At 54.5% G+C, this 17881-nt stretch overlaps 1 protein-coding gene across 1 annotated transcript in view; it reads left to right on the forward strand.

The window, feature by feature from the left end:
• The first annotated feature begins 16448 nt into the window (after positions 1-16448).
• LOC105854410 (skin secretory protein xP2-like) overlaps positions 16449-17881 on the forward strand; it is a 26074-nt gene continuing 24641 nt past the window's right edge. Inside the window, exon 1 of the mRNA XM_012733007.1 lies at positions 16449-16598. Coding sequence (XP_012588461.1) covers positions 16449-16598 — 150 coding nt within the window. The remainder of the gene's footprint in view (positions 16599-17881) is intronic.

Here is a 17881-nt window from a genome sequence, read left to right on the forward strand (position 1 = left end):
TCTTAATGGTTTTATTTGAAGACGTAAAGAAGGAAGAGCAGACTGTTGGGTGATGGGTCGTTTTTGTCCAGGAAGATATTACAAATGTTCTTGTTTTAAGCCAGTCTAATTGTGAGTGTCTACATTTTTGGAAACCGGTTTTTAAACAATTGTGTAGTCACTAGCGCATTCGTTGCCTTGCAGAATGACATGAGAGCTTAAGTAGACATCAGTCCTTGCCGCGTGCCCGTCCACAGACGGCGAGCCCCTCCGTGGTGCAGAAACACAGCTACTGAGAGCAGGTTGCCGTCGTGCCGCGGCGGCTGGTGTGGGCACGGCGTGTGAATTGAAACCGAGAAGTGAGTAGTGTCTGCTTAATGAACCGACCGAATCATTTGGTTAGGATAGTCCTGTTTAAGTTTTCTGCTGTGCGAGTCACACATGTGAACTGTAGCGTATGTAGTGACAGGTAAAATGTGTATTTTTAAAATTTTCCATATGGGATGTGATGAGCCTTTGCGTGTTGAAAATAGGGTGAAATTCCCAGCTCTTCGTGCCACGTTTTTGAGTTGTGCTAGCCACAAAATTGTTTGGCCACAGATGCTTTCAGAGGATGAGGAAGCCGAGCGGGGCCGGAGGGCTGCTTGCCGGGAGCGTTCTCCCCTCGTCCTTGCTAGAAGGAGCTGCGTGCCGGGCTCGGCAGTCTGTCCCAGACATGAAACGTCACTGCTGAGCACAGGTCGCTGTCTGCGCCCTCCTGAGCCCCCACGCTGCAAACCGCGCAGTAGGGAGCGCCTGCAGTCGGCCTTAGCCGTGGAGCCGTGCGTGCTCACTGCTCTGCCGGCTGGCGCTTGCACTGCGGCTGTGGCCGGCCTTAGTTTCCCGTGTGAGGGTGGGCGAGAATAGGGCACTAACTCTAGCTCTTCTCTTCAAGGACTTTAAACATTTGCTCTAGGAAATGAGGCGCCGGGAGTCGTGTGCAGTCTTCTCTCTCACGGGCCTTTCCTGCAGGACATACCTCCGGCGCCAGCATGGCCACCTGCAGCCAGCTCGCAAGAGCCTTTGGAGACGGTGTCTGTTGCAACTCCAGCCCCGCGTTCTTGTAAACTCGCTTGACACACGGATTTTAAATTTTTGCACAAAAACATGAAAATGAGAGAGTACACAGACGGCAGCTCCTCGTTACCAGGCCCCGGCGTTTTCTGTGACCAACAGCCGTGCGTGTCAGCCCTCCTGACCACGTGGCCCGCCTGCGTACAGGCGCCCATACTCGTTCGTCTGAAGACCCTGTGGCCCTTCCTTGGAATGTCTTAGCTGGTGACTTGCGTACCCTTGCTGTGTCCTTCCTCTGACCCTGCAGTCCAGGCTGTCGAGTCAGGTTACCCTCAGCGGTTGGGCACCCGCGCTCCGGGTAGCCAGACTAACGACTGGCAGGCACAGGTCAGTGCCAGTTATTAGCGTGTGTGCTTGGGCTGGGTCCGTATGTGGGTGCTCTCGTACAACTAAAATCAGTTGCTGGGGTTGAGCCTGGCAAAGCTATTGCTTACTTTTTATTCCTGAAGACAATTTCCTTTTAACTACTTTCTTAATAAGCTGGGGGGACCTAAGTTACGATAGCATTGGGGAGGGGAAGCCAGACCCGAAATTGAGGACCATGCAGCGCCGCCCACCCCCCAAAGGCAGGCCTGGGGAGATCCGTGCATGGCAGGACAGCAGGGACGGGGGCGCAGAGGGTGCCGGAAATGTCCTGCTGAGGGCTGGTGCTTGGGCAGGCTCCCTGGAGAGGAGGTGAAGCAAGGGAGGAGGGAAGAAGGTGGAAGAGGGGACACTGGCTCCTGAAGACTAGGTGGGGAGGGGGAGAGGGGGCCTGGGGGCGCAGAGCAGGCAAGTGCGTGCAAGTGCTGGCGTGTTGCCCACTCTCCCTCGTCCTTACCTGTGAGGACAGGAGGATGGGAAGGAGTGATGGCTCCCGACCCTGCAGTTCGCTGAGGGAGCCCAGAGTTTGCATGCAGCCCCTCCAAGCCCTCTGTGGAGCGGGCTGGCCGAGGCCCTAGGGGTCTTGCCCACCTTGTCCCCCCACCTCCAGGCACCGTTGTGGCCACTGGGAGGAGGCAGCCGGCTGGTCCCAGTGCTTCTTCTGGTGGAGGAGACTGGGACCACGGCCAGCAGCCCTCTGCAACAAGCTGGCAACTCTGAGGTGGCGGAGGCCTGCGTGGCGCTCGCTGCCCTCGCAGCCGCCGGGGCATGGCTCAACAGGCCTCTGCCCCTCCGTGCGCATTCGCCTGTGGGGCCGCGGGAAGCCCAGCGCACATTCGCCCTTGCAGCCCAGCCCTCCGCGACCCAGTATTCTGTGAGCGCCAACTTTGGGTCCCCTCCCGCCACCATTTGGGTCAGTGGGGTGGACTTTGGGCCACCGAGAGGAGGTGGCCTGGTGGTCAGGGTGGGGCCGGCTGGTTTCTCTTGTCACAGATTCCGAGGCCTGGTGGCTGGGCTCGAGGTGTCTATTGAGCAAATGAACGCCAGGCCCGGCGGTCAGTGGAGGTGCTGGTGGGTAGCGCCTCCAACCTTGGCTGCTTCAAAGCCCCTGCGATTGTCACGGGCAGGACGGGAGCCAAGTGGGGGTCACAAGCTCCACGTGTGAGAGCGGCTCCCAAAGGCAGGCACCCGCTGCCCCGGAACAACTCCAGGGACAAAACCAGCGCAGAGGGGCAGGCGGGTCGCACCTTCTTCCTCTGAGACCCAGTGAGGAGACACAGGAGGCTGCAGCTCTGGGCCCCTTGTCTGCAGGGCAGGGGAGAGGGCCCCCAGCCTGTGAGCGTCTGTGCGGCTGCTGCCAGGAGACGGGGCGGTGAGACTCCAGCCAGGCCCCGGCCCGCGCTCCAGACGCCGAGTGTGCGCCGTGCCAGTGCCACGCTGAAGTTCTTGTCAAAGGTTGCGTTGCCGAGCACCCCAGTGTGGGTTGGGGGCTGGCCCTGGTCCGGACATGCACTTAAGACTCACCTGCAGCCACACGCAAACAGGTTAGCCGTGGGTTTATTTACAAGGGAAAGGGAAATGAATAACTCAGGGAGAGAAGTTGGTGAATGTGTCCCACCCGGACGCTGACTGGAACCCCAAGAGCACGCTGAGAGCCGGCGGGTGAAGAGCCAGCAACCAGCCGCGAGCCATTTGACCAGAAGCCCCCGAGCCCCCATGTTTGGTTTATATCCAGTGTGGCTGCTTAACTCCGCCCTCGGGTCCAGGCATCCTCCCTCTGGCGATGCAGGGGTTTGTGGTTCCCCAGCCCGGGGTGGGGGCGGCGCCTACAAAACCTGCATCTGGGGCCTCCCTGGTGGCGCCGTGGGCAAGGACACAGCACTGCATGCTGGCCTCAGCCACTTCAGCAGAAGTGCGATCCCCGCCCCCGAGGTGACCCACATGGTGGGCAGACCCCTCCTGGCCCGCCCGCTGCTCCCTCAGCAGTGGACTTCGACCACCTGCCTGTACTGCTCCCCACTCTGCTTCTGGGGAGTCCTCTCACTGCCCCTGCGCCCCTGGCCTATACCTCGGCTCTGTATGCACAAATAAATCTTTAAAAAAAAAAAAAAAAAAAAGAAAGACCTGCCTCTGTAGCGTTTGTTCAGGACTCCTCCTCTCAGACTTGGTAGCAGCCTAAAGCTTAAGGGAAAATAGGTTCTTTTTTAGCAAGGAAAAACTTAGAGGAACAAAGTGAACTTCCTTCCCTTTGCCTCCTGGAGAGCGGGGGCTCTGCAGTGTGCCTGCTTCTCCCGTCCCACCAGACCCAGACCCTATGTCGCCCCTTCCCAGGTCTCCCCAGGCCTTGGTCCCGGCAGCAGAGACCCATCGCCTCCTCGCCCCGCAGGGTTCTGTGGGTACCGAGACACGTTTTCAGTTTCGTTGTGGTTCATCTGCTTCCAGAGATGGTGGGTGTAGAAGGCGCGGGGCAGCGGCTGATTGAGACTTTTCTGTTGATTTTCATCTTTTCAGGGTACTGACTGACCTTGTTTTCAGCATGGCCCAGCTGTGGGGTGTCTGCTGGGCGCGGCAGAGGGCCTGGGTCCCTGCACCCCTGCGGCCCGGCCGTGTTCCTACGGGTACCCACTGGGACCAGTGGGTCCCTCTCCCTGTGACCCTGGGCACTTCCGGTAACGCACCCCCCTAACTTGGAGGAAATGAGGTGTGACCTTCCTCACAGAGGTGGCCCTCACCCCGTGGGCAGGCCAGGAGCCGACGCTGACTGCGCAGATACCGCTATGGGGCCCCAGCGCAGCTGACGGGGTCCCCGGCCTCCAGGGGGTGTGCTGAGCACCCATGGAGTCTGTTACTGTGCTCCGGGAGAGCAGATGGTGTCGTGAAGGAAGGACGCCACATGCCGTCCCCGCAGTCATCTGCAAGCCGTCCCTGTGGTTGCCCGCGCAGGCCGTCCCTGCCGTGTCCTGCGGTGTGACGCGGCTGCCAGTGGCAGCCGTCGGCGGCAGGCTTAGCTCCACAGGTCCCCGGCCTCAGGAGCCAGTTGTCCTTTAACTTGCCATTGCCCAGCCGCCTCCGGCCAGTGCACGTTCCAGAACCTGCCTCTAGGGCTGCTCCTCCATATCTGTAAACTTCCAGCCCTTCTTCAGTTGCGCTTTTCATGTCCTTGTTCTTCTTCCCCCTCCCCGTCGCCCTCCCTCTCCCTTCATTCTGCTCCTTCCCTCCTTCAGGAAACAGCACACCAGCACACCGGAGCTCCCCTGCAAGGCCTAGCGCCAGGCTCCGAACCTCCCAGTGGCTCTAGTTTGGGGAGTGTTTGTTATTTACCAATACCGAGCGTGTATGCTGTTGCTATTTCCTCGCCGTTCCCACCCTACGCGAGACCGAGGCGCGACGGGGCGGTCAGGCCTGCCTGCCTGCAGTGACCTGGCCCAAGCCGGGGCCGCCTCGTTCAGACTGACGGTGGCTGTCGCTGTCTGTAAGGGGCAGAGGGGTCTTTGGGTCCCAGAGTTCATCTGTAGCATCTGGCCTATTGATAATAAAAATTGCACCAGTGCTGCATAAGCCGTCTGTGTATAATGGGGTCATAGCTCCAAGCAGTATCATTTTGGGCTCTAAAAATATTAAGAGCAAACAAATACATGTCGTTTGCATTTGGAAAATGTCCTTTGCATTTGGTGGCGGGTTCCAGATCCCCTGGCTGCTGTCCGGCCTCTAGGCTGCAGCTGGGGGTGGGGGTGACGCTGAGAGGAACCAGATCTTTGGGTTTTTCTACAGTAGCAGCAGGTTTTTCTCTGAAGTGTTCTTTGAAAATTAATGTTACTAAAGAATTTAAACCTATTTAAAGGAACCCCGGTTTCGATCCAGATTATTAAAAGCAGAACGGTCACCTCGAAGCTAGAGTGCCTGCCTGGACTCGGGTGCTGGGAGGGCCGGGCTCGCACTGTCCCGCGGACAGTTCCATGCAGTCCCCGGCCTCCGCTGGACAGCACTTCCCCTCACCTGGCCCGTTCTTTCTTCTGTATTACAGCTTCTGCCTCTTCAGACCCAGAGCGGAAGGCACGGAGTGTGGTAAGCCCTGCATTTTTAGAAGGCGCTCCAGACGCGTGTCGGAGCCAGCGCACTGTCTCTCTGGGGTCTCAGTTTAAAAACCTGTATGTGAAAGATGACGCTGGCGGAGAGGCGTGCGGGTAGGAGCAAAGCAGACGTGAGGGAGACGGCCTGCTCTCCTCGTGTGGGCAGCCTCGAGGCCCCGTACGCCGGCAGTGCTCGCCCGGGTTGTCGGGGCTCGGGCTGGAGGTGCGTCTCTGCGACCACTGCCGCCCTTAGTCGCAGGTGTGACTGGCTGCACGTGGCACGCCCACCTCACGTCGTGGCCTGGAGCATGCTGACGTCGCCGTCTCTCCTGGCCGGATGAGCCTCTAGACCCTGCACCACGTGGCACAGCACCGGCCTCTTCCACGTAACCACCTGGAAGCTCAGTCACGTGGCGCCCTTTCTAGCTGCACTCATACCTTTGGTGACCTCATTGGCCTTGACCACGTTACGCTGCAGAGCCCGAGTTTCCTGACCCGCCTGGACGGCTCTCCAGACCCCGCCTTTGCGCGTCCCGCCCGCCCTCAGCAAGCGCCCCTCCTAGCTGTGCAGCCGGGGTTTGGAGCCCCCGCAGCACAGTGTACTACCCGTGAGAAATGAAGGAAATTTTGCTAAATGCTTCTGGGAGAACGTATTTTGAACTGAAATAATAAAACACATTGTACCAGACCCACGTGGCCCAGCTAGTCGGCGCTCGAGAAGGTTACAACTTTGAATGTCTCTATTTAAAAAGGAGAAAGATCTCAAATAAATGAACTCAGGAAGTGAAGAGTGAGCTAAATCAAAGCAAGCAAAAAACTAAAATTGACACCAAAAACAGTAGAGAAGAAACCAAAACCTGACAACTTGCAGCCAGGTTGACTGAGAGAAACAAGACACAAATTACTGAAGTCAGTACACGCTATAAATAACTTTACACCAGCACTTTAGGTAGCTACGGTGGATGGGTGAAATCCTGGAAACACAAGTTAGCCAAACTGACTCAGAAGAATGAAAAATCTGAATAAAAATACAAGCCACGTCTTTTAAAATCTTACCTCAAAGATCGAACAGCCACACTTGCCTGCTGAAGAATTCTCTCCAGCATACAGAGAAGCCAGGCCACACGCTCCCGGGACGGTCCCAGGAAACGGGAGAGCCGCCCCACTGTGAGGCCCGCGTCGCTCGGCACCCGCAGCCCGGGGGGCCCCACCGAGCTACACTGAAGCAGCCTGTGGCCAGGACCCGGGCACCGGGCGGCTCGTGGAGGGCTGCAACCAGCTGGTTCCCCCAGGGTCTGGTTCTCCTGAAGTCACGCAGAGCGGCACACGCAAGGCAAGCCGCGACCCTCCTGGCGGGCGCTAGGGCGCACCTGGCCCAGCGCCCAAGGTGATGTCTGTGAGCTAGGGACAGAGGGGACCTCTTCACCCCATAAAGAGCGTAAAAGTCAAAACCAAATTGGCATCATATGAACAGATGAGCAACTCATCGTTTTCTCTGAAGTCAGAACGGACAGGGAAAGTCGTGCAGAGCGCGGCCTGTGCAGCCGGGTTCACGGGCAGGGGCATGAGGAGCGCCTGGCCACGTGGGGCCCCCCGGAGACGCAAGTGCCCAGGGCACAAGGTCAGTAGGCAGAAATCATATGGACTCCTAAATACTGGCAGAACACCATTTGAAAAAGAAATTAAGAAAAACAATTTCACAACAGCAGTAGAAATTAAACATTTAAGAATAAATTTAACAAAAGAAGTGAACCGTTTTGTACGCCGCAGACTGCAGAAGTTTGCCAGAAGAAATCACGGACGGACAGTCGGCGCAGTGTTCTGTGCTCACGGGTGGGGCACACGAGAGCACGAGGACAGCAGTTTGTATTCGGGGCCCCCCGGCCGTCTCGGAGGGCTTTCTGCCCTGCCCAGCGGCGCTGGCCGCTTCTGAGATGTGTGTGGGAGTGGGAAGGCCTACACAGCCCCAGCTCAAGTATCCCCGCTTGGAGGATGCACCCAAAGCCAGGGCAGTTAGGGCCGGTGACGGCCTGTGGACCGGCACGCGACCTGGGGGGCGGCGCTGGGTGCTGAGAACTGAGCTCCGCGCCGCAGGCAGCTGGCTTGACCGAGGCAACCAGGCACTTCCACAGGGAAAGGGAAGTCTTGTTAAATGGGGAAAGGGGATTTATACCCTCACCTCACACCGTGGGCAAAACGAACTCAGGATGGCTCACAGACGTACCAACTGTAAGAACTGAAGTCTGACCGTTAGCAAAGATGCAGGAGAAAAATCAGCTTTAGTTAGAAAAAGAGTTTGTAAATACAGCCGCAATAAGGAAAAATGGTAAGTTGCACTTCATCAAAATTACAAACACAGTACTCAAGATACCACTGAGAATATGAAAAGGCACTCTGTGGGCTGGCGGACATGTTGGCACATCGTGCGAGGACTGGTCAGACTATATAAAGAACCTGCGCAGCTCCATAACGCCCACTTCAGAAATGGCCTGAGGAGCTCCATAGGCATTTTGCTGGAGAAGATTTACAAGGGAATCAAGCATATAAGAGGCACAGCGTCATTGGACATTCAGGAAACGAAATGAAAACCGCAGGATGCCACTTGACATCCTCCAGAACGCGGTGGTGAAAGACCGGCAGTAGCCAGGCCTTGGAGGTGGGGAGCCCCCCAGCTCACTGTGGGGTGCTTTGGAAACAGGTTATTAGGAAGACCTGAGTGACCCGGTAACTCCTGTCTGCTACCTCACCCAACGCTACGAGACACACCTCCGCCCAGAAGCTGGCCGCGGCCTGTCTGCACTAGCCAGGATGTGGGGCGATTCCAGGGGTCTCTAAATAGAGAAACAAAATGTGGATCCATGCAGTGGAACGGTGGGCAGCACTAGCGCCCGGCGCAGGACGCCGTGGCTGGACCTCGCAGACCCACGTGCCGACCAGGCGCTGGTTCCTGGAGCGGGGACCATGCCCTCAGCTGGTTGTCTGGGGCTGAGGGTGAGGCGGCTGGTGGCAGCACAGCTTGAGATGTTCAAGTTCATAGTCATACGTGACTATGTGACGGCTGCGTGACTTTGTAGATTCACCATAAAGCTTTTTTTAAGAGACCGACAGATAAACCTCCCACCCTGATGGTACTGTAAACTGCCGTGTGTTAGAGGCATATGCTCACGCTCTGACGTTCTCATCTTATTAAAGATATAAAGAGCATGTCTCTGGTGTGTGCTGTTTCTGCTGGTGTACCTCTGCTGCCTCGCACTCTATAGCCCAGGGGACGGTGGGCTCGCAAGCGCTCTATTAGCCAGCGTTCTCTCTGCCTCTGCGCCTTGAAGGGTAAGTCTTAGCTAATGTAGACTATTCAAAATTCACAGACAGGGAATTTCGGGAGAGAAGACAGACCCAGAGAGGGTGTGACTTCCCTCCGGTGACAGAGCTGGGCTGTCGCCGGAGTCATGTGGGAAACTGTGCCGTCAGGCACAGGCCAGCCAGCCAGGGCGAAGGCAGCTTGCAGACAGATTGGTGAGCATGTATTTTTCATTTATCTTGCCGGCAAATTAAAGAAACAATAATTTTTTTAAACATACCCAGTTGGCAACATTTAAATATCCTAAGGCGAAAGAGAAAGAAGAAACAACTTCTTCCACTCTTGTGACTGAAGATAGGCCCGACCCCCTGGCTGCGGAGACGGTGCGTCCCCACCCCAGGCCCTGGCCTCCCTCCGCGAGGCCCTTAGCGCCCACTGTGCGGGGCGCGCACACGCAGCTGGGCCACAGCCGCCGGGCGCCTCCAGGGGTGTCACAGCTGTTGGCGGGCTGAGCCCCAGGTGAGCAGAGCTGGAAGCCTGGGGGCGTGATGCCTCCCGTCTCTTTCACGTTAGTCAGGAGAGTTTTGGCTCCTCGAGGTTTTTTGTGGTTCCATACATCTCATCAATATTTGTTCTGTTTCTTTGGAGAATGTCATTAAGATTTTTATTGGAACAGTGTCAAATCTGTATATCGCTTTTGGTAGGATGGCCTTTTTTTATAGTTTATTTTTACATCATTTCGTGCATTTTTCCATCTCAGTTGTCATCCCGTCACCAAGTCACCCATGTGAGGAAGGCCATTTTAATGATGATCATTCTTCGATCCATGAGCAGGGGATGTCTTTCCTTTCCTTGTGTCTTCTTGTATTTTTTGGTTTTCTTTGTATAGGTCCTTCACCTTTTTTGTTAGGTTTACTCCCAAGTATTTGATTTTTTTGTTTGTTTCTATTGTAAAGGGGATAGTTTTTTGTTTTGTTTTGTTTTTTAATTTCTCTTTCTTCATATTGGTTGTTTGGGTAGGGGAAGGCTACTGACTTTTGTGTGTTGATTTTATAACTCACAACCTTGCTAAGCTGGTTAATTGTTTTAATTCATTTTTTATGGAGTTCTTAGGGTTTTCCGTGTATATTATCATATTGTCTACAAATAAAGATAGTTTGACTTCTTTCACTATTTGGACTCCTTGAATGTCTTTTTCCTGTCATTCGCTCTGGCTAGGACATCCTAGTGTTATGTTGAAGATCTTGTTCCTGATCTTAAAGGAAAGGCTTTTAGCTTTTCTCCATTGAGGATAATATTGGCTGTCAGTTTGTCATATATGGCTTTTATCATGTTGAGGCATGTTCCTTCTATTCGAGTGATTTCAAGGGCCTTAAGCAAAGCCAAGCCATAATAATCAATACTGCATGGTACTGGAACAAGAACAGACATACAGACCAATGGATTAGAATAGAAATATCAACCCACAGGTGTATGGACAGCTATTTTTGACAAAGGAGCAAAAATATGCAATGGAACAAAGAAAGTGTCCAGCAAATGGTGCTGGGAAAACTGGATTGCTGCATGCAAAAAATGAAGCTAGACTTCTACCTCGCACCGCGCACAAAACCAACTCCAGGTATTAAAGAGCTAGACATAAGACCCGAAACCATGAAATATCTAGAAGAAAAGGTAGACAAAACTCTGCATGACATGCACCTCAATAATATCTTTAAAGACACATCATCTAAAGCAGGGGCAGTGAAGGAAAGTGTAAGCAGCTGGGACTGCATCAAGGTAAAGAGCTAATGTACAGCAAGAGACACTACGCAAAGCAGAGACCTGCCGCTGATTGGGGGAAAATATTTGCACACAACACTAATGACAAGGGCCTAATCACAAAGGTACACGAAGAGCTGATTAAACTCAACAAAAATAAAGTGAACAACCCCATCAAAAAATGGGCAGAAGAGCTCCAAAGACATCTCTCCAAAGAAGAAATGCAGGCATGTGAGAAAATGCTCAACATCACTTGTAATAAGGGAGGTGCAAATTAAACCACAATGAGATACCACCTCACCCCAGTGAGAACGGCACATCTTCAGACAACCAGCAACAACAAATGTTGGCGAGGATGTGGAGAAAAAGGAACTCTCCTGCACTGCTGGTGGGAATGCAAACTGGTACAACCACTGCGGAAAACTGTGTGGAGGTTCCTCAAACTGCTTAACATGGAGCTTCCCTAGGACCCAGCAGTCCCCCTCCTAGGTATCCACCCAAAAGACACAAAAACACTGATTCAGAAGGACACCTGCACCCCCATTTTTTTGCTGTTTGCAATAGGGAAGACGTGGAATTAACCCAAATGCCCCAAAATAGATGACTGGATTAAAAGATGTGCATATACACACTGGGATATTACTCGGCAATCAAAAAAGATAAAGTCATGCCTTTTGCAGCAACATGGATGGAGCTGGAAAGATCATGCTTCGTGAAATAAGCCAGAAAGAAAGAGGGAAATACCGGATGGTCTCGCTCACAGCAGGAGCATAAGGGATCGGGGGTAGAGTGTGTGTTTGGGGGGGAGACAAACAAATGTAATAGAGTAAAAATAAAAACAAGGAACAGTTATAAACCAGAGACATTTTGGAGGGTGGGAGGGAGAATGGAATCGGAACTGGGGTGGGAAGAGTGCACGGGACTGTGGTGATAGCACATGGGTGAGTTGGTGGTAGGAAGCCCACAGGGATTACAGCTGAGATGGAAAAATGCACAAAATGAAGAATGATGTTAAAAAAATCAATACATGCACAAAAAAAAACAAGATAGATAAAATAGAATAAAAACAAGCCTAGTTAGTAGGTCTGGGTGCCCTGGGGAATGGTGGTAGCAGGGTGGGGACGCCTCCCTTGCAGTGGATGGCCACGAGGCCTCACGCGGTCGCAGTCCAGAGGCATCTGTCGGCCCCAGAGGACGAGTCCGGCAGTAGCTCAGCAAGCCCTTCCTGTTGGGGAAAGTGCGGTTTACATGTAGGTGAAGTCCATCCACAGCAGCGGCACCAGCCCCGTCGCCACCGGTCCCGTCCGGGCGATGCTGGCCTGCCATTGTCCACCCCTGCGAAGTGGAGCCCGTGGGCCGAGGCCTCCTCCCCCCTCGGAGGACCCGCTGTAAGTGTGGCGAGCATCGTCCATTCTAGACCTGTCCCAGTTGCTAGGGATGCCACTTCCTGGCCGGGTGACTTTGGGTTGATTTTTCGATCTCTCTGCCCATCTGAAAGGAGTGAGGGTGGCACCTGGCCCGGCAAGTGCCCTGCCTGTGAGGCAGACACCGTCTCCCATGGTCAGCCCCGAAAGTCTGCCCCTCCCAGCCGCCACACTGCGCCGAGGCTGCCGCCCACTCCTGAACACATCTGTGATCTCGCAGGAGCGCAGCAGGGCTGGGCAGTGCGGTTCTGCGGCCCTGGACAGACGCGGCCCCAGGGTCCACCTGCACCGGGCTGTGGCGTGCAGGAAGGGGACTGGGTAGACCTGAAAACTAACACAGGGAGGTAGTTTGCTGTAGGAGCAAACGGTGAGGTACAGAGAAGGGGTCTCTGTCTTTGTGGACGATTAAGGTCTTTCTTGTGACCATCATATTGTCAGTTTAATTTCCTGGGTTTCACGCAGAGAAGCGCCAGACAGGGCTCCAGAAAAGCTGTCAGTCAGAACCCGGTGGCATTTCACCCTCGGCATGTGGTGAGGCTGTAGTCAGCGAGGTTAGCTCCTAGAAATAAAGCCACACAGAGCCAGGTTTGTGCTGCTCTTCAGGAGCCAATTAAAGGATGAACAAGCGAGAACAGCGGCCCTCGCGACAGCTCGTCCGCGTTAGCACGTGACGGCGCCCGCCGCCGGTCGGAGCCATCATGTGCAGCTTTCTGCGTCCTGTGATAATGACACGTGCACACACTTCTGTCAGGTGACAGAGCTCCGTGACAGCGGGATCGTGCTTGCTTCTTTCTGCCTTTTGTAAAACAAGGTGACGTCTCCGCCACAGGCCTCGGTGGATATTGCGTGACTGACGCAACAGTTACCGGCTCACGCGTGTCAGAGCACTGACTCCGCGGGCGCCGACTCAGCGAGTCGGAGCATCTGCGATGAGGAAGGAGAGCGGGGCAGCCCCTCTGGTCCCACGGCCGCCTTGGTCACGAGTCTCCGGGACGTTGAGCTCCTGGCCCCCACGGAGCACCGGCCGGCCTCAGGCAGCGTGCAGCTCTAGGTAGAGGGAGCCAGGCTGACTGGGTGCTCGCTCTTGGGTAGGACGGCACTGAGCGACTCTCGGAGTCACAGCCCTCTCGAATATCAGGAGCCTAGGTGGTCTCGGGAAGAAGTGCTCAGTAGGAAGGAGTTAGTCTCCGAAAAGATTTTTCCTTTCAGATGCGTTAACAAATTAATTCTTTGTGCTTTCTAGTAGTCACTGTATAAATTATCTCAGAACTTAAAGAGGGGAAAGGAGCCGGCTTATTTACGAAGCTACTGTAATTACGATACCAAAAATACGATACCGAAAATGGTGGCAACAAAGCTAACTTTAGATTCAGTCACATGCCTATAATCTGAGACTTTTACAAGAAAGCATGGTACATCGGTATTAGTTTTTATTTAAAACCTTTCTAAGCACGTTGCAATGTGGCAGCACCTTGAGCCGTGGCCAGTGAGGAGCGCCGAGTGCCTCATTGGTAGTACAGCAGGGGACCAGTGAACAAAGCTGGACGCCTCCGTGTTGCCGGAGAGCTACTGAGTGGGATTCCGGTCACTTTGGGTCTGCTACTTCCAGCCAGAGCAGACTGGCCGTGTCGCTCTGAGCCTGCTCGGAGCTGCGGCCAGCGCTGGGCGGGCCGTCAAGCCTGCGGTCATGACACTGAAACCCGCCAGGTTTGAGGTCTTGGAGGGGCCGAAACCTCCCAGGAGAGAGGTGGCTGAGGAGACGCTTGGTGTCACGTGAGCCCACAGGGGCCTTGCTGGCTCGAAAGCTGTGGCATAGAAGCCGAACAGCCCCTGGGCTCAGGCCAGGTGGTGGCTCGGTGAGCCAGGCCTCAAGAGCTGCATCAGGGATGCGGAGGAAGCGGCCTCGGCCCCCACCCCAGAACCCACTCCAGAACTGTCATGGTGGGAGGAGAGCGGGCGTGAACGGCCCTGAAGGTCCGCCCCCTCGCGGGGTGGCTCTGCCTGGCACCGGCTAGCAGACACCTGAGTGCCTTAGGGGAGCAGAGGCGGAACCTCGCTCTGGAAGGAATTGGCCGCGTGGTGGTGTTTTTGCAGAAACAGTAACATCCACTCGAGAACGGATGCCTGAGAAGGCTGAAAACCCAGAGAAAAGACTATGGCAAGCACAGGAGAGCCAGCCAGCAGCCAGCGGACCGGGGCTTTAAGATGACCCTGAAGGGTTTGACCTTGAAAACTGAATTGACAGTGGAGAAATTCTGCAGAAACCTGGAAACCGTGGAAAGACTCGAAAGAGGGAATGCGGGCTTGGAGAGGGAGTGGTGGAGTGCTTTGCAGCGGCTTGGCCAGCAAGGACGGTAGGAGCCGAGGGCAAGGTCAGAAGGCGACGTCCACCCTGAAGCAGAAACAGAAGCGTGAGACGTGTGAGGAAAACTAGAAAGGGACAGACAGGACACTACAGTCCAAAATACTTGGCGCTGGAGCGCGGAGTAAGAGAAGAAAGAAGTCGGCCGTGTTTAAAGAAGAGTGCCTGTGGGTCTCACAACACTGGCAGAGGCTGTCAAGCCACCAGGTAGAGAGGCCTCAGCTGGGTGAACACCGAAGAGGCAAGTGGCCGACAGTCAGAGTCTTAAAATTAGCCAACGGAGAAAAAAGGCTCATTACCTTTCAAGGCACCACAGAATCAGTGGAAGTCAAGAGGCAAGGAAGTAAGTGTCCACAGAGTTGCGAGGAAAAAACTGCCGACCTAGAAATTTTTATCAAGCAAAACTGAGTGTAATACACACTTTCAGAGAAAGAATTGTGAGACTAAGGCCCACAGGTCCGCAATGAGCAGAGAGCTGTTCGGGAAGATGGGAATGAAGCCAGACTGACGCGTGGAGATGCGAGGAAGAGAGACGGGATGGGAAGGGGAGGCGGTAGGCCTGAGTAAGATCAGCCGTAAGAAGCAGTAAGTGCAGTAAAGGAGACCCGGACAGAAACAGGAAGGGGGTGATACAGCGCAGCTGCCCTTTACTGTGTAGGGTAAAAGCCCCGCGGGCCTGGGACGTGATGTTTATGTGGAGAGGCCTTCTCAGTCGTGTTTGGTGACAGACTCACACCCCGAGCCCACAGACAAAAGCCAACAGACCCAGCCTGTGCCCACACGCCTGCCTGCCCTGTCTGGGTCACTGCTGTCGGTGGTAGCTTTCATGCCCTCACGCCACACTTGCAACCCTAGCCCACAAGTCTCAAAATATTTACTATCTGGCCCTTGGCAGAAAAAGTTTTGCCAACGTCTGTGCTAAAGCATCCTTTGTGTATAGTGAATTAACAAAAAGTGAGGAAATGTATCTGCATATAATACAGCTTCAAAATACAAAAAGCAGGAACAATCAAAAGTAGAAAAAGGTGGATTCAGCATCATAGTTTCTTCTGTTACACACAAACTAGGAAGAGCAGGATGTTTGTTAATTAACACAGTGTCAATTTCAAGTCACTTTCCATGTCACACGGGGTGGGAACCAAGAAGCCTCTCTCGCTGTTACTGTACGTAACACGCTTGCAGGCTCTCAGCTCTGCCGCGTCTAGGGCTCCTGTTTTCTGAGTGGGGACTGCTTTACCAGAGAGGCCGCGGGCTCGGTCTGTGGAGTTGGAATATGAGCCTGCTGCCCGCCTGGAGCTCCTGGCGGAGCGAGCCGCCACTGGGGTGCTCACTCCTGACCGCCGAGGGAAGTGGGGGCCGTGCTGCCCGGTGGGGACAGGGAGGACTCTGGCATGGGATTCTCTGCAGCGCGTCTTTCCATCAGCAGTAGCAGAGTGATGAAAACCTAGTGTGCAAAACGTGGCCGTTCTCCCGCGGAGCCACCATCAAGCAAGCGATGTGCTTGCCCCGCACCTCCACCCCCTCACCAGCATCGTGCATTGAAAGCGTGCCATGCTCGGAGCTTCTGACTGACCGCTAAACCCAGAGTTAGCAGGTGCCACTGACTAGGGCAGGCCCGCCTGGGCGGTCCTCCTGTCTTAGGGTCAACTGAGGAGGGACATTGTTTGCAAAATTCTTTCACAAGCACTAGATTCGTACTAACTGCATAACTGGGGGAAGGCGCCCCGGGTTCTGAAGTCTTGGGAGGGGCTACGGATGGGGACGGCAGAGCTCTGCCTACAGCAACAGGAAACGACCTGTATACACAGAGGCCCCGGATGGTCTGCTGGAGTCGATGCAGACGCCGGGGTGAGCGTGACCTCCGTAGGAAGACGATGGTCTCCCGAAAGCATAAAAATGGAAATAGGAAAATTAAATCTTACAACTTTAAGTTGAATTAATTTGTAGTCTTAAAGCCATTCTAGTGAAAAAAGCATGTTGGAGCCTAACAAAGTGATCATAAATTTCATCCAGAAGGATAAGAGCATGTGAAATAATTCTTTCAAAAGAGTAATGTGGGGTGGTGATGACGGGCAACCAAAATGCTACGGCTCTGGAGTGACGAAAGCAGCGTGGCCTGGCGGGAGCTCATGGCGGCATGGGGGCAGCTGGCCACGCTGTGGCCGTCGCGGGCAGTCCATGCCGGCGGGGTGGGCCGCGCTGGGCAGCTGCCTCCTCAGGAAGAAGGCGAGGTGCGTGCTGGTGTCCAGCAGACACCCAGGTGGGTTTCAAACACAGTTTCGTCTGTATAAAAATCTTAGGAAATGTAAAAAAAAAAAACAACAGATTTAGAGAACATTCCTGTACTAAAAGTGAGTCACAGAAGTATTTGGGTGTTATGGGAATTTAAAACTTCTATCAAAAAAAAAAAAAAAGGCATGTTAAAAGGGAGGGTGTGTACAGCAACATGAGGAAAGGTTAATCCATATAACCCCTAAATTTATAAATTGATAATGAAAAAACTTACTAAGAACCCAGGGGCAGGCCAGAAAATAGTCGAGCCACAGAAAACAAAATTCATGTGAATTAATAAGTGTGGGGACACAGGTATATTAAGTGTGGGGACACAGGTATATTAGTAAAGAGTCGGAGGGCCCTCCCTGCTGGCGCAGCGGCTAGGACGCAGCGCTGCAAGCTGCCTGCAGACTAACATCCCCGCTGCGGAGGTGACCCCAGGGTGCGGCAGACTGCTCCCCTCTCCCTGCTGCTCCCCTCAGCAGTGAACTTGGTGGATCTGCCTGCTCTGCTCTCCGCTCTGTCTCTGGGGAGTCCTCTCACCCCCTGCACCTCTTCTGGCCTGTACCCCAGTTCTGTGTGAATAAATAAGTCTTTAGTAAATAAAGAGTTGTAAACGAAGGCCGGTGAAATACTTTCCCTCTCTGATTAGGGAAGATTAGAAGTGTAACACCTGCAGTTGGTGAGGGTGTCTTGGAAGAAGTGTTCTCATACTCAGCCAGTAAGTAAATATACAGGGCATTAAAGTCCTCTTGGGCAGCAGTGTGGTGATGTTAAGACCTTAGTCGTGCCCTTTCCCCTCAGCAGTCTGCTCCGGACAGCTCTCGTGACTCCTCGCAGATACGGGCGAACCGTGCCAGGGGGTCGTGGGAACAGCGGAGCAGCCGCTGACGGCAGGGGCTTGTCAGGAAAATTACAGTCTGTGCACTTAAAATACCACGCTGTCCCCAAAACCACATTTAAGTCCAGGAGACCCCCTAGAGCGAGGGAGCCTCGCGCGGGCCCGGCCGTGGCTGCGCCCAGACCAGCCGCCAGCGACCATCAGCGCCTCCCGGGCGCTGTCTGTGGCCCAGGCGGAACCGTCCTCCGCGGGGCCTGAGAGCACAGTTGTCCACGTGTTCCGTGTCGGGCGTCCCTGGGGGGTGCCGGAAGCCAGGCCGGCCTCTGGGGTGCGTGCGCCTGGCGACACTGCCAGTGGGAAGGCGGCGATGTGGCCCCACGGGCACACGTGGGCCCCCGC

Source organism: Condylura cristata, unplaced genomic scaffold (assembly GCF_000260355.1).
Source record: "Condylura cristata isolate star-nosed mole 26May11 unplaced genomic scaffold, ConCri1.0 scaffold00038, whole genome shotgun sequence".
NCBI lineage: Eukaryota > Metazoa > Chordata > Mammalia > Eulipotyphla > Talpidae > Condylura > Condylura cristata.